Genomic DNA, 14,266 nt, shown 5'->3' on the forward strand with positions numbered 1-14,266 from the left:
TTTCATGAAAGAGATTTTCAAAAATAATTCTGACTATAGTATAGATTTTACCTTCATCACCCAATTTATAACCTAATACAAGATGCGGTTTTGAGTGGTCAGAGCTAGCTGAATGAATGCCTGCTGCATACGTGTCAGGCGCTTTCCTCTAGCAACAGTGCCAGGCAGGCAGAATGCCCACTGCACGCTTGGGCCCCAGAGAACACATTCCTCAGGAGGGTCTACATAACACTCAAGTGGTAGAACCAGTGATTAAATCCATCTATCTAATTCCAAAGTCTACACCCTCTGACTGCACCATGAGACCTGTAAACCACTTCCACTGAGATTCCTAGTAGTAGAATGAAGCCAATTAACATTTCACAGTTGACACTTACCCTAAAATAAGCGATCCAGTAAACTTTATTATATTTCCTTCAAAAAGAAAGGAAAAAAGCCAATGTGATGAATTTCATTTTTAACAGTGTGACAGGAAATAGGCAACAGTGTAAGTCTCTACTAGATTATATGTAATCAGATAAGTTTTCTATTTTCTTTCAGATTTTTTCTATTAATGTAATATTATTCTATTTTTATATTATTATATTTTTCTATTAATGTAACCAGTTGTTATCAACACAGGGCTTCCTATTCCCAGATACAAACAAATCAATCAATAAGCACTGGGTGCAAAAATATGATTTATACTTATGGCATATCATTCTTATTCTCCCCTTCCTCCACTTCTTGCCATCCCCTACCAAATCACTAGAGACCTGGTCCCTGTGCCACTACTGATACTGCCAGGACGACAGTGCTTCCACTGAACGCAGTGTCCAGGAAGCTCACCTGCCTTCTTACTCCTTCTAGTTAACAGCCAGTTACATAAAGGAACGGGGAGAATTCTCCCTGTCACTACTAGGACTATACTGGGGGATTATTTGTCAAGGGGGGACACAAAATGTATTTCCCAAGCAATTATGTTATAAGTGGTGGTTAAATGCCATATGTAGGTCCCACTTAAAAGACAGGTTACATTCTACAAATTTATTTATAAATTTTTGTTTGGAATTTGGGAAAAAAATATTTTTAAAAAATCCTACCGGCAGATACTGCTAATTGCCTATTCAATACACAAGTCCCTTAATCCTTACTAACATAACCTGATTACCACTCAAAAATATTCAAATTCCCAGACGACTCTGCAGCTAGGGCTGGCTGTGTAACACACTTAGCCCATCAGATATAAGTGGAAGTCTACAGGGAGGTATTCTCCAAATAAAAAGATACGGCCTCATAACATGGCTTTTGACCCTTCTGCCTTCTTGATGTCCAGGAATTCAACAACCATCTTGTGACCATGAGGATAATAATGGTAATGGAACAGAAGACAAGAACATTGCTGAGGTTCTGTCCTAAACTATCTCTATCACAACTTCTCGTTATGTAGGAAAAATGAAAGCCTTACTAACGTAAGCCACTGTAGTTCAGTTTCTGTTGCATATGCTGTGCACAACCTTAACAAATATATTATCCACCTCAGATTCATTCTACTATGTCTGGGTTTGGTACTGAGGCCAGCCCACAAAAATCTACTTAATCTAAAATGTACTGGATATACAGAAGTAGCCCCTCGTGCAGAGCTTCAACCTATGCTGCCCGACACTGCTCCCCTCTGAGGGGTAAGGAGCCCTGCTCACTTGACTTCCTATGCATCAGGCAGTGTGATGAACGTTCCTCCCAAACTCTAGGACCCTGGTGATGGTTCCAGAATGGGGAAGAGAACAGTTCCAAGAGGTCTGCGGGGATGAAATCAGAAACTGTGACACTCAAAGCTTCTTGACTATGCAACTCCTCTAGGCCATTTTTCATTCAAGACGTCTGCCTGGACTTCCTCTCTCACACCCTCACCCTGTGGGCCCAAGGAACACCTTTGTTTCCTTCTCCATTGATACACCCATTGCTCTGTACTTGAATGTCTCTTTCACTGGGCCCTTGGAGCGGAACAGTCTCACAGCCTGTTCTCCTGCCCTAAACTAAATTTACCACTCTTCAGTCTGTTCTGCTAGAAATGATGAGAGAAGAAAACTCCCTTCTTGTTCCCACATCTTTTTTTTTTTTTTAATTTAAAATACAGAACCACAATTTTCTAGATGAAAAGGATCTATCCTAAAAACAGATCTATCTTAAGCTCAAAAGAAAACTCCAGAAGGACAGGGATTTTGTCTTATTCAATATTGTATCCCTAGGGCTTAGAATAGTACAAGGCACATAGTAGATGGCTAATAAATATTTTTGTCTATTGTCAAATGAATGAAAGATGATCTATGCCAATCTTCTCATTTTGTAAATAAAGAAAATAATGCCCACAAAAGGTGTATCAGTCCACTTCTGTTGCTTATAACAAAATACTTGGAACTGGGTACTTTATAAAGAAAACAGAATTTATTGCTTACAGTTTCAGAGGCTGGGAAGTCCAAAGTCCAGGGAACACATCTGAAGAGGGTCTTCATTGGTGGTGGCTTTACAGCAAAGCTGGGTCTCCCATGGCAGAAAATGAACAGAGCAGAGAGAGAGAGACTCTCACATGCTCTCCTTTTAAAGTCCTCAGAACCATGCCCCTGACCACCATTATCAATCCATTCACTATGGCATGGTCCTACAATCTAATCACCTCTTCAAGGCCCCACCTTTCAATTAAGATAATAGGATTTCCCATCCTCTCAACACTGTCACAGGTGGGGGCCAAGTTTCCAATACCTGGAACTTTGGGGAACACAATTTAAGCTTCAGTGAGTTTGAGGGGGACATTCAGTTCACAACAGAAATTATTTCATTCATCCATTCAACAAATATTACTTGAACACCTACTATATGCCATGTATAATAATAAACAACTAGGAAACAATGGTAAATAAGATAAGACACTGCCCTCTCAGAGTTTGCAGTCTAAGGGAAAGTCAGATAATAACCAGGTTCTATATTGACACTACAGAATGATAAGTGACAGATCTAAAGTGACCAAGGTGGGGAGGGAAAGCTTCCTACAGGAAAGCAGGCCTACACTGTGAAGAGCAGACTAATTCCAGATCCCAAGTCCCAGGAGGACAAGGACAAAGTCTCTTCCTTGGTTACCATTATATTCCCAGAAACTAACACAGGTGGTTGGCACCTTGTTTTGCAAGAACCTAATATCATAATGCTGAGTGAGAATGCAGTGATACTTAAGTCAAGTTTAGAAGGATGACTATAAATTTGACCGGAAAGTAGGGAAGGGAAAAGAATTCTCAAGAAAAAGGAGTATGTATGGCTCTGGGCCTTCAAATTTGGGGTCGACCATTAGTACAGAAAGACATAAATGAATCTGAGACTTATCAAATGGGTTAAATAAGTTTTTGTGGCCCACCCTGGAAACTTAACCACAATTCTATCACTGTTTCTTTGAGAAAATACTTTTATTTAAACTGTACTCACTGATGTCTCTCCAGTGTGTGTCACTTTTTGGCGGGGGAGTAGAGGTTCCTATTCTTCTGCAACAGATGACACAATAAGCAGCCAGGGACATTCTGGGTAAGTAGAACAATTATAACAAATTTAAGTTAGGATCTAATTCAAAACATTTAACTATAAGAACATATTACCATCACAGTGGATTGCACACAGAGTTAGATTTTCAAGACCAGGAAAAAAACTTTTCAATTAAAAAAAAGATTTCTTCCTTAAAAACTTAAAACAGACTTACTAGAATAATATTTTCCTAGAACCTGTAATTTGATTATTATTCCTTGAACTGTGTCTAATTGTGAATAGTGATTAATAGGAAACAGGAATATACAAATTATCAATCAGAATATCAATACAGGCATTTAAATTTTTAAAAAATATGTATTTAAAAAACATGTATGCATAAATATATATGTATTTATTTTTGATAACTGAAGGCCCTACATGAAATGATAAGCAGCTCTGAATGAAAGATATATTTAGAACCCATAGAAGTATTTAGCTTTCCTCTAGCTCCTGCAGGATGGTACCCAACATTGTTTAAAATCTTCAGAATTTAATTCACTGTTGGCCTCCTATCAAAGAAGGGGAACTGTTGCCCAACTAATTCATCAACTACGTAAAGATGATCTAAATATGATGCAATCTTTTGTAGAACAACTTAGTACTCCAGAACCATATCAGAACGTCTTCGGATAATGAGACTTCTTTTTCTTTTTCATTTTGCTGTAAGGAAGACCCTTGAGGGACTCATGTGAGAAATGCTCCTGTGGGGCCGACCCCGTGGCGCACTCGGGAGAGCGCGGCGCTGGGAGCGCAGCAGTGTCCCCGTCGCGGGTTCGGATCCTATATAAGGATGGCCGGTGCAGTGACGTGTGGCTGGTCACAAAAAAAAAAAAAAAAAAAGAGCACCAGAAATGCTCCTGTGGTTCAACATATTAAAAACTTCCAGCAACTTTATAGGGATTAGGGGGAAATTACTTGGTGTGCATGAGTAAGAAATACCTGTTAAAGATAATGCAAAATAAAAAGCTTTAAATTTTTTTTTAAATTTTATTTTATTTTGTCAATATACAGTCTGGTTGATTATTGTGGCCTATTACCAAAAAAAAGCTTTAAATTTTTAAATTGTGATTCTATCACACCAACTGATGACCTAAACTAATTTAGGCAACAGGTAAAACTTGTAAAGGTCACTGTTTTAAAGGTCATTGTTTTGTATTTTCTCACTTATTTAATGAGTTGCTGCTATTTCTCTCTGAGAGATAGATAATGATAAAAGACTAATGAAGAAGGTGCTCACAAAACCAGGATAGAGTAGTATACAGATGTGTATTTTAGTTACTCCATGAAAACTGCATGACAAAATGTACAGCAAACATACCTGCCACTTCTCTCAAGCCTGACACCTACTATAAAAGCAGTCAACTATAAACCATCATAGGAGTATCCTTTATGATTACTCTTCTGGCCTAAAAACCTTCCTAGTGTTAACTTCAACTCCTCTCCTCTCACTAGGCTTCCCTTCCACTGAGTCCTTGGTATAAATCTGATTACAATGGAAATATATTTCTGTCACTTCCTCATCTTACTTCCTCTTCTGGATTTCCTCGGATGATACTACTGGACCTTGCAACTTTCTCCAAAATAAAATGCTCCATTTCTAACTTTGTAACATTTAGTTCTCTGGTTCTTGGTTATTTCTAGTTCATCTACTCTCCAGTCTCAGCAAACCTGCCAGCCCTTGCTTTCCCAGGAGTGAGCAGCTGCCTTGTGGCCATACTTCCTTCCCCACCACAGGCTTGACTCCATGGCACAGCCCTCCAACCTCTCTCTGTTGTTCCCTCAATATACTAGAACCCTACTCTCCTATAACTCTAGAAGTAGAACCTAGAACTTCTACTCTCCTATAATTCTAACCTGAAATGCGTCCTTTCTGTGCTCTACACTTGGACAGCCAAAGTGGGGGTCAAGGGGACAAGAGACAAACTCAGGATGGGCTCTCAGAAGCATTTATGCTGTCCCTAGTCCACTCTCTTCCCACCACAATGATTGTTCTAACAATCCACACATTCTTTCAAGCCTCTCACTCTACCTCTGTCCTTCTCAGGTCATCTTTTCCCTTATCTCACTCAAGAAAAGCAAGACTGTTAACTCCGTCAACTTCCACCCCACGTGTGTAAGCAGGGACAGATCCAGGTATTGTGGGACTTAGTGTTTACGCAAATTAGAATGTGGGGCTCTTTAACAAAATAGGAGAATACAAAATTACAAATACCAAATTAAGTATTAAAGTAAAAGTTATTTAAAATGAGAAAGAAATCACATGAAGTTACTGGAGTCTAAGAAACCTGGTAACTTTCTTCTGAGATTTTGTTATTTATCAGAAACGTTTACATAGAATTGCTTCCAGACTACAACATGGTGTTCCCTCCCCACCTTGAACATTACAGCTCCTGGTAATTCCTCATTCAAAGGAGCCAACAAAAGGAAGGCAGCCTAAAGCTTAGCTTCGTAACTCCACAGCAAATTTACCTTAGCCTATGAATGTGCACTTATCTGCATCACCTTTTCCAGATTCCAAGTGGATCTTTCTTGCTTGATCCCCCCAGGTCTGAGAGAAAGAAACGCTCTACCTGCTCCACCTATGCTCTAGATCTCAACTCTTCACGTCCATGAGGACCTTGACTCATTCACTGTCTGCCGTTCTCTTTTCACTCTTCACACTCTCCCTCTCTTTCAGTTCTTTCTGAAAAAATACTGGATGTCCAAAGTTCTCCCATCAAAAAACAAAGAACTAATAAAAAACAAACAACTAACCCATATTTACTTTCCACCACTACCATCACACTCTTTTTTTTTGAAGCAAATCCAAAACGGCATATCATTTAACCCTTGAATACTTTAGTATACACTTTACCTGAAAAAAAAAAAATCATTATGCCTCGAAATAAATTGCTTAGTATCATCAAATATCTTATTAGTGTTTCAATTATTTCATAAACTTTATTTGTTTTGCACTCTTGGTCTGTTAGAATTAGGATCCAAAAAAGGTCCACGCATTGCATTTGGTCAATAATGTGCCTCTTTTTTACAGTCAATTACTTCTATGATTACTGGTTTACTAGGATTTTCTTTCTTCTTGAATCAGTCTTGATAATTTCTATTTTTCAAGAAAATTTGCATGTAAGTTTTCAAAATCATTAGTATAAAGTTGTGCAAGCTATTCCTATGATTTTTTTCATCATAAAAATTGTCTGCTTTTTGTTCAGCTTGCCTACTCTGTCTCACCTATTCCTTCCCATAAAAACCACAATAAAGGCTCTGGCCCATGCTTTCTCCTTGTTCCTTATGCTACCTGACTGTAAATAAGACTAGGTTAGTCTGCTGGATAACAAGAGAAATGTCTAATATCTCCATCAATTGAGCCAACAAGTACTAAATGACAGCCAGCACCAACTGCCAGGCATGTGAGGCCGTACCAAACTAACTAGCCCCTAGCTGACCTACAAAGCCCATACTCAACCCTCAGACATTTATAAGTAAATAATAAATGGTTAATATAAATAAATGGTTTATATATAATAATAAATGGTTAATATAAATAAATGGTTTATAATATAAATAAATGGTTGTTTCAGCCACCAGTCTGTGGGATGGTCTAGAATGCTCCAAAAAGCTGATTACATGTGTTTTCTAAACTTTCATTTATACTTCAAGCATATTTATTTTAAAATCTCTCTATTGGAACCACCATTTCTAGTAATTAGGGCTGGCTATACTTCATGGTTGTTTGTTTGCTTATATGCTTTGTAATCTTTGATTCAGAGATCATCTTCACTGGGAGTATTTCCCGTTGGAGTCCTATGTGCTCTGTTCTACAGTGCAGTTTCAAATTTATCTCTGTCAAAATTCCACAGGTATTACAAATTTATGGATTTCTCAACCAGCACTAGGAGGACAATGAATTCAAATGCCACAACCACAAATGATACAGATTTTGAGTTCCAATTTCCACTTTCATGTTCCTGGTAAAAGCAAGTTTTCATGCTGTTCCCTTAAAGGGAGGAAATTTTCTAGTCCCTGTTTCCTTGAAGGTGTAATCCTTCAAGACTATCACCTTCAGGCTAGGCTGACTTTAACCCTACATGCATATTAGACACAAGCAACTAAGGTTTCTATCAGGTTCTGCAACTTGCTTCAAGCCTCTCCCTCAATGCTATGACTTTCTTCTGAGCATCCTCTTCTCTTCCTTCTCACAATTCCAAGCTCCTGTGTTACATTTTACCTAAAATTTTCATGTGTATGAAGGGACCAGAGGGGGCTGCCTGGAAGTAAATGTAACTTTTAAAATCGGAGAATGTTATCTCCTGCCTTAAATCTTTCAATAATTTAACATTGTCTAAAACAGTCTTAAAATTTTGATCTATAGAAAATTAGTAGTCCTGCGCTACAAAGAATGCTGCAGGTTATCTCTCAGTTTCAGACAAAAAAGTGAGAAAACAATATTGTTCACTACTTTTTTTTTCATTTTTAAGATTTAGATACAGTAATATTCACCATTTGAAATGTACACTTCCAAGGGTTTTGAGAGCTTCAAATCAAAATATAAACGTTCTATCAGCCCAAATATTTCTTTATCCCTTTGTAGTCAAACCTCTCCCACACCCAGCTTTGAAAACCACTGATCTGTTTTCTGAATCTATAGTTTTGCCTTTGCAAGAATGTCATATAAATAAAGTCATACAGTATGTAGCCTATGAGTCTGGCCTCCTTTACTTAGAAAAATTAACTTGAGAATTACCTGTGTTGTTGTGTATACCAGGAGTTTATTGTTTTTATTGGTTAGTACCCATCCATTGTATAGATACACTAGTTTGTTTATACATTCACCAGCTGAGGGACATTTAGGACGCTTTCACTTTTTCAGAATTATGAAGAAAGCAACTATAAACATTTGCATACAGGTTTTTGTGTGAACATAAGTATCATTTCATATTGTTTAATCTGGTTTGCTAGTATTTTTATTAAGAACTTTTAACCTAACTAAGGATTAAATGTTTTGAATCAATATATGTAAAACATGTCAAACAGTGTAATATGTGTTTTTTATTATAATTAGTCTAATGAAATACATATCTTAGGTCCAGATACATATATTCTTAGCTTACTTTTATACTATCCCTACTACATTAGTGTCTTAATCATTATTCTTCTCTGAACTATCAATAATCTACCTATTCATTCTTTAATTTTAGTGAAGTACATATCTGATACGTCACTTCTCTGCTTAAAAGCAGAGCTTCCCTGAAGATGTCTTTGCACATCTTTATCCTCTTCCATCTCCCTAAAACGTGTGTTGTTCTTTTTGTTACTTTTCAACGCTCCACCCTTCTTTTCTACTGGCCTAGCAACTTCTTATTGTTTCTAATCCTATGTGCCATCTCCAGCATGGCTTCTATAATCCACTCAATTCAGGTAGGTTTCATTTTGAGTGCTCTCCTAGCATTCTGCACTCTCATAAACCTCCACGGCATAAGAATTTCTACTGTATTTGTTCGTCTTTTCTATAATACTGTAAGCTGCCTCAAGGCTGAGCCTGTGTGTGTGTGTGTGTTTGTGTATTTTATACCAATATCTTGTAAGGGCCTAGCACAGGCTGTGGTTTTGCTATGATTATTGTTTCTCTGCATTTATTTTTCTTGCTAAAAAACATATAACCTCAAGGAAAATTAAGTTATTTTACAGAAAACCACCAAATAAGCACAGTTTAATCTTAGCTTGTGAAGCAGTGAAGTTTACGATGTGTTTGAATCAAAAGATACTAGTCCCTCCAATTATTAACTATATAACATTGTAAATGTTACTTAGTCTTTTTGAGTCTTCCACTCTGAAATGTTTATAGTTATTGTACAGAGTAAATAAAACAATATAATAAAGCAAATAACTTTAAAAAAGAATTTTTGTGTCAGTAGTGTTGTTCACAATTAATCACAGCCAGTGGCAGATTTCTTTGTTCCTTCTCTACTCCCACTGCTTCACTTGACTAGCCTTAAAAAAAAAAAAAAAAAAAGGATTTTTGTGTCTATGTTCATGAGAGCCATTAATCTCTAGTTTTCTTATGATGTCTTTGTCTGGTTTTCATATCAAAGCAATACTGGAAAAGTTTGTGTAGAATTGGTATTCTTTCTTCCTTAAAAGGTTTTAAATCGTATTCCCTCTTTTCAATGTCTTATGATAATGTCTTCTCTTTCATTTCAGATTTTGGTAATTTGCATCTTCTTTTTCTTGGCCAGTACAGCTAGAGATTTATTGATTTCATTGATATTTTCCAAGAACCAGCTTTTAGTTTCATTGGATTACTCTACTGTGTTTTTATTAACCTTCACTGAGACTTGTGCTCTTAATTATTCTCTGCCTTCTGCTTGCTTTGATTTCAAACAGCTCTTCTTCTAGTTTTTTAAAACTGTAGATTACTAACCTAAGATTTCTTCTTTTTTAATATAAGTATTTAATGCTAAAAATGTCCCTCTAACTACTGCTCTGACTGCATCCCTCAAACTGTGATATGTGGAGAGGTTTTGTTTCTTTCATTCAATTAAAAATATTTTTAAAGTTCATTGGGACGTCCTCTTTGACCCATCAGATAATCAGAAATTTATTCAGGAACTAAATATCTTTGTTATTGATTTCTAGCTTAATTCCATTGTTACTGGAATTAACAATCTTTGTTACTGATTTCTAACTTCCACTGTGGATGGAAGAACCAGGCATTGTATCATTTCAACTTATTTAAATCTTAAGGTTTGTTTTATGGCATAGAACATAATTCTGTCTTGGTGAATGCTCCACATGCACTTGAAAAGAATGTATATTCTGCTGTTGTTGGGTAGAATATTCTACAAATGTCAATTAGGTTAAGTTGGTTGGTAATACTTTTCAGGTCTTCTATATACTGCTTTTCTGTCAATTCATTATGTTGAATAAGAGTATAAAGGCAGGGACCATTCAGAACATAAAAATCCTTTCTAGCTTAGTTAAGGAGTCTGAAGCTTACTCTCAGTTATGGGAAACTGTTGAAAAACTAGTCTTAAGAAATGGAGTAACACGATGAAATTTTTATTTTTTGAAAAATTAACAGGGTGGAAAAATACGTTGGAGAAGAGCCAAGCTAGAGATGTGAAAAACCAATATGGACCTCTTTAACAAAAACCAAGGAGAAAAGTGTATTTGAATTAAGGCAGTGGCTTTGAGAATGATCAAGAAGAAACATCCTTAAGAGATATTATGAGAAAAGAATCACACAAATCAGATAACCGGTTGGATGAGGGATGGAGAGGAATGGATAAGAGGGAGAAAAATATGGCTCTAATTTCCTGGCTTGTATATAGAGATAATATTTACCAAAATATGGAAATACAGGAAAAGAAATGGATTTAGCAGGAAGGATAAATTCCCAATTTTAACATGTTGAGATTAAGGTTCTTATGAAGTATTCATGTAAGATATCCAATAAGCAAACTGGGGTCAGCAGAGAGATCTAATCTATAGATATAAATTTATGAGTCATCAGCACTTACTATTAATTGAAACCATGGGTTTAGACAAAGTTACTAAAGAATAGTATATAAAACGGCTTCACTCAAAATGTCATCCAAGGACTATCTGCAGAAGCACTTAATAAAATGCAGGTTCCTAGGAACTATTCTAGATTTAATCTCTGTGCTCCACGTTTCACAAGGCTGAAACAAGGTGGTGGCAGGACTGCGTTCCTTACTGAAAGCTCGGGGGGGAATCCACTGCCAGGCTCATTCAAGTCATAACAGAATTTAGTTCTATTCAGCTCTAATACTGAGGTCCTCATTTCCTTGCTGGTTGTTACCTGTGGGCCACCTTTAGTTCCTCAAGGCCTCTATCTGGTTTTGCGGGTAGCCCCCTACATCCCAGAACCAGCAAAAGTTTGTCCTTCTCACATTACCACATCTCTGACTCTTCTATTTCCCTCTTCCACTTTATGGGCCCATGTGATTGATTACACTAGGCTCTCCCAGATAATCTAAAATAATCTTCCTTAGATCTGTAACCTTTATTCCATCTGCAAAGTTCCTTTTGTCACACAATATAATACAATCACAGGTTACAAGGATTAGGGCATGGCATCCTTGAGCAGCCAGTATCCTGCCTACCATAAGACACTACGAGCATTCTGATACAAGTCTTTTTGTAGACATATGTTTTCATTTCTCTTGAGTAAACAAGCAGGAGTGGAACTTCTGGGTCACAGCAGATATATGCTTAACTTTATAGGACACTGCAAATATTTTTCTAACATGATTTTACAATTTTATACTGCAACCAGCAATGCAAGAGTATGAGAGTTCTAGTTGCTCCACATCCTTGCCAATATTTGATGCTATCAGCCTGTTTGATTTCAGCCTTTTTAGTGTGTAATACTAAACATAATAATATTTCATTTGGTTTTAATTTGCAATTCCCTGAAAACTAACCATGTTGAACACTTTTTCATAGGCATGTTAGCCATTTACATATTTTTTTATGTGAAGTGTGGTTTTAAGTCTTTTGCCCATTTTTAAATTGGATTTTTTTGTGTTTTTTTAATGTTATCAGTTCTTTATACATTCTGGAAACAACTCCTTTATCAGATATACATACATATATACTACAAATACCTTCTCTGAGTCTATGAGTTATGTATTAATTTTCTTAAAGGTAACTCTTGATGAACAGAAGTTTTAATTTTGATAAAATCTTTTATTATTTTTTTTTCTTTTATGGTTACTGCATTCTGCATCCTATCTGAGAAATAATTGCCCACCTCAAAGTTACAGATATTTTTCTATTATTTGGTCTAAAAGACATTTTTTGCTTAGCTTTTACCTTTAGTTCTATGATCCACCTCAAGTTAATTTTTGTGTATTGGGTGAGATAGAAGACTGACTTTTTTCCTATATGTATATCCCATAATTCCGGTACCATTTGTTGAAACCATGTTCCTTTCCCCATTGAATTGACTTTGTGCCTTGTTCAAAAATCAATTGACTGTATAAGTATGGACCAATTTCTGGACTCTCTATTCCATTCCATTGATCTATTTGTCTATCCTATGTAAATACCACACTGTCTTGATTATTGTAGCTTTATAGTAAGTCTTGGTAGTATAAGTTTTCCCGTTTTGTTCTTCCTTTTCAAGATGGACTATTCTAGGTCCTTAGCTCTTCCATATAATTTAGAGTCAGCTTGCCAATTTTCACTTAAAAAAGTGTTTGAGATTATGGATGTGATTATATTAAGTCTGAAATACTCTTTTTAAATAGAGAATAGAGGAGAAATTATGAAGAGACTAAGAAAGATACAAAAAGTAACAAGAGAGATTATGACTACAAGATGAAACAAATATTCAAAAATTCTATTACATTTAACAATAGGGAGTCCACTGGGGCCTTCATAATGGTAGATTCACTGCCCTGGTTGGAGAAGAAACCAGACTGAAATTAAACATCATTTTGCCCTTTCATTATTATTAATAAAACCTGAATTGTAGCTGGGCACACAGATAACGGAATAAAGACTGCATCATCTTTCTTTCCTTCCAGTTAAGTGTGGTCATTGACTAAGAACTGGCTAATGGAATATAAGTCGATATGTCATATATAACTTCTAAGAAGTGTCCATAAGGAGAAGAGTATGTGTCTTTCTTCGCCCTTCCCTCTCAATAGAATTAGCAAGGGACAGCTTCAATTAAAGCAGCCATCTTAACCATGAGGCATCATGCTAAGGATGGCAGAGCAGCAAGAAAGAAGAATCTGTGTCCTTGATGATCATGGACCTGCTGCCATATGAGCCATGGACTGCCTGCCTATGCAATCATATGAATATTTAAGCCATGATTACCTTGTATTTTTTGTGTAATGCAGTTGTATCTAATCCTAACACATCACAGTTTTAAATATCTATATGCCAGTATTAAATAAAAATTATAGGAGGCCATTATTTTGGACTAAGCTTCTATACTAAGCCCCAAAGGACCAGATTAAAAATAAAAATCGCCAGATAACTGAACATGCGGCAGTTCCTGGAGAGTGGCGTGCCCAGGGACAGAGCTCCGAGCCCCTTCTCCTATACCTCGCCCTATGCATCTCTTCATGTGCATCTTTTGCAAAATCCTTAATAATAGATGAGTAAATATAAGTGAGGAGATTGGACTGGAAAGAATGTTATTTGCTCAGGATTACACACTAGCATATGCCCAGAACTCAAAATTAGATGTTCTACCTTTTCAAAAAATTAAATAAACCAGTAGTTGTTTTGCAGCTATACAATAACCAGATTAGAATGGAATCAGTATCAAGAAATAAAGAAGCTCCCTGGCTCTACTGGCCTCTGGTAGCATCCCCAAACCAACACAGAATAAGTTATTGTTTTCTCCTGCCTATATTTGCACATGGTCTATATTACCTGGATTACTGACCAAAAACAAGTCTATGCCAGGAGGCAAAGGAGATCAAGCCACAAGAGAAGTGCTCTGAAGTGCGGTGATAAAAGCTACACGGCACTTGCAGAAAACTATGGCTTCTTTTGTTGACCAGGGGTCAGCACGCATTTCCAGGTATCAAATTATATCTATTGGACTCATCTGTTGCAGAGCTACTGGCTTATGCAAATAATAAATTTTAAGCAAACCCATGAGTTCTAAAATGGCCTCTATGAGGGTGTGAGGAAAAGTAAACAGGCAAGCAAGGATATGCACTGAAGGATGGTTTTT

At 36.7% G+C, this 14,266-nt stretch overlaps 1 protein-coding gene across 3 annotated transcripts in view; it reads right to left on the reverse strand.

Annotated features, from left to right (window-relative positions):
• SERAC1 (serine active site containing 1) overlaps positions 1–14,266 on the reverse strand; it is a 64,390-nt gene that overhangs the window by 48,740 nt on the left and 1,384 nt on the right. For 2 of the 3 annotated variants that reach the window (XM_063096985.1, XM_063096984.1), the window contains exons 2-3: positions 3,454–3,545; positions 378–414 (exon numbers count right to left, since the gene is read on the reverse strand). In XM_063096985.1, coding sequence (XP_062953055.1) covers positions 378–414; positions 3,454–3,544 — 128 coding nt within the window. In that variant the 5' untranslated portion in view covers position 3,545. Of the gene's footprint in view, positions 1–377; positions 415–3,453; positions 3,546–14,266 lie in introns of those variants that run through there. The other variant, XM_063096986.1, reaches the window with a different exon arrangement.

This window comes from Cynocephalus volans, chromosome 5 (assembly GCF_027409185.1).
Source record: "Cynocephalus volans isolate mCynVol1 chromosome 5, mCynVol1.pri, whole genome shotgun sequence".
Taxonomy (NCBI): domain Eukaryota; kingdom Metazoa; phylum Chordata; class Mammalia; order Dermoptera; family Cynocephalidae; genus Cynocephalus; species Cynocephalus volans.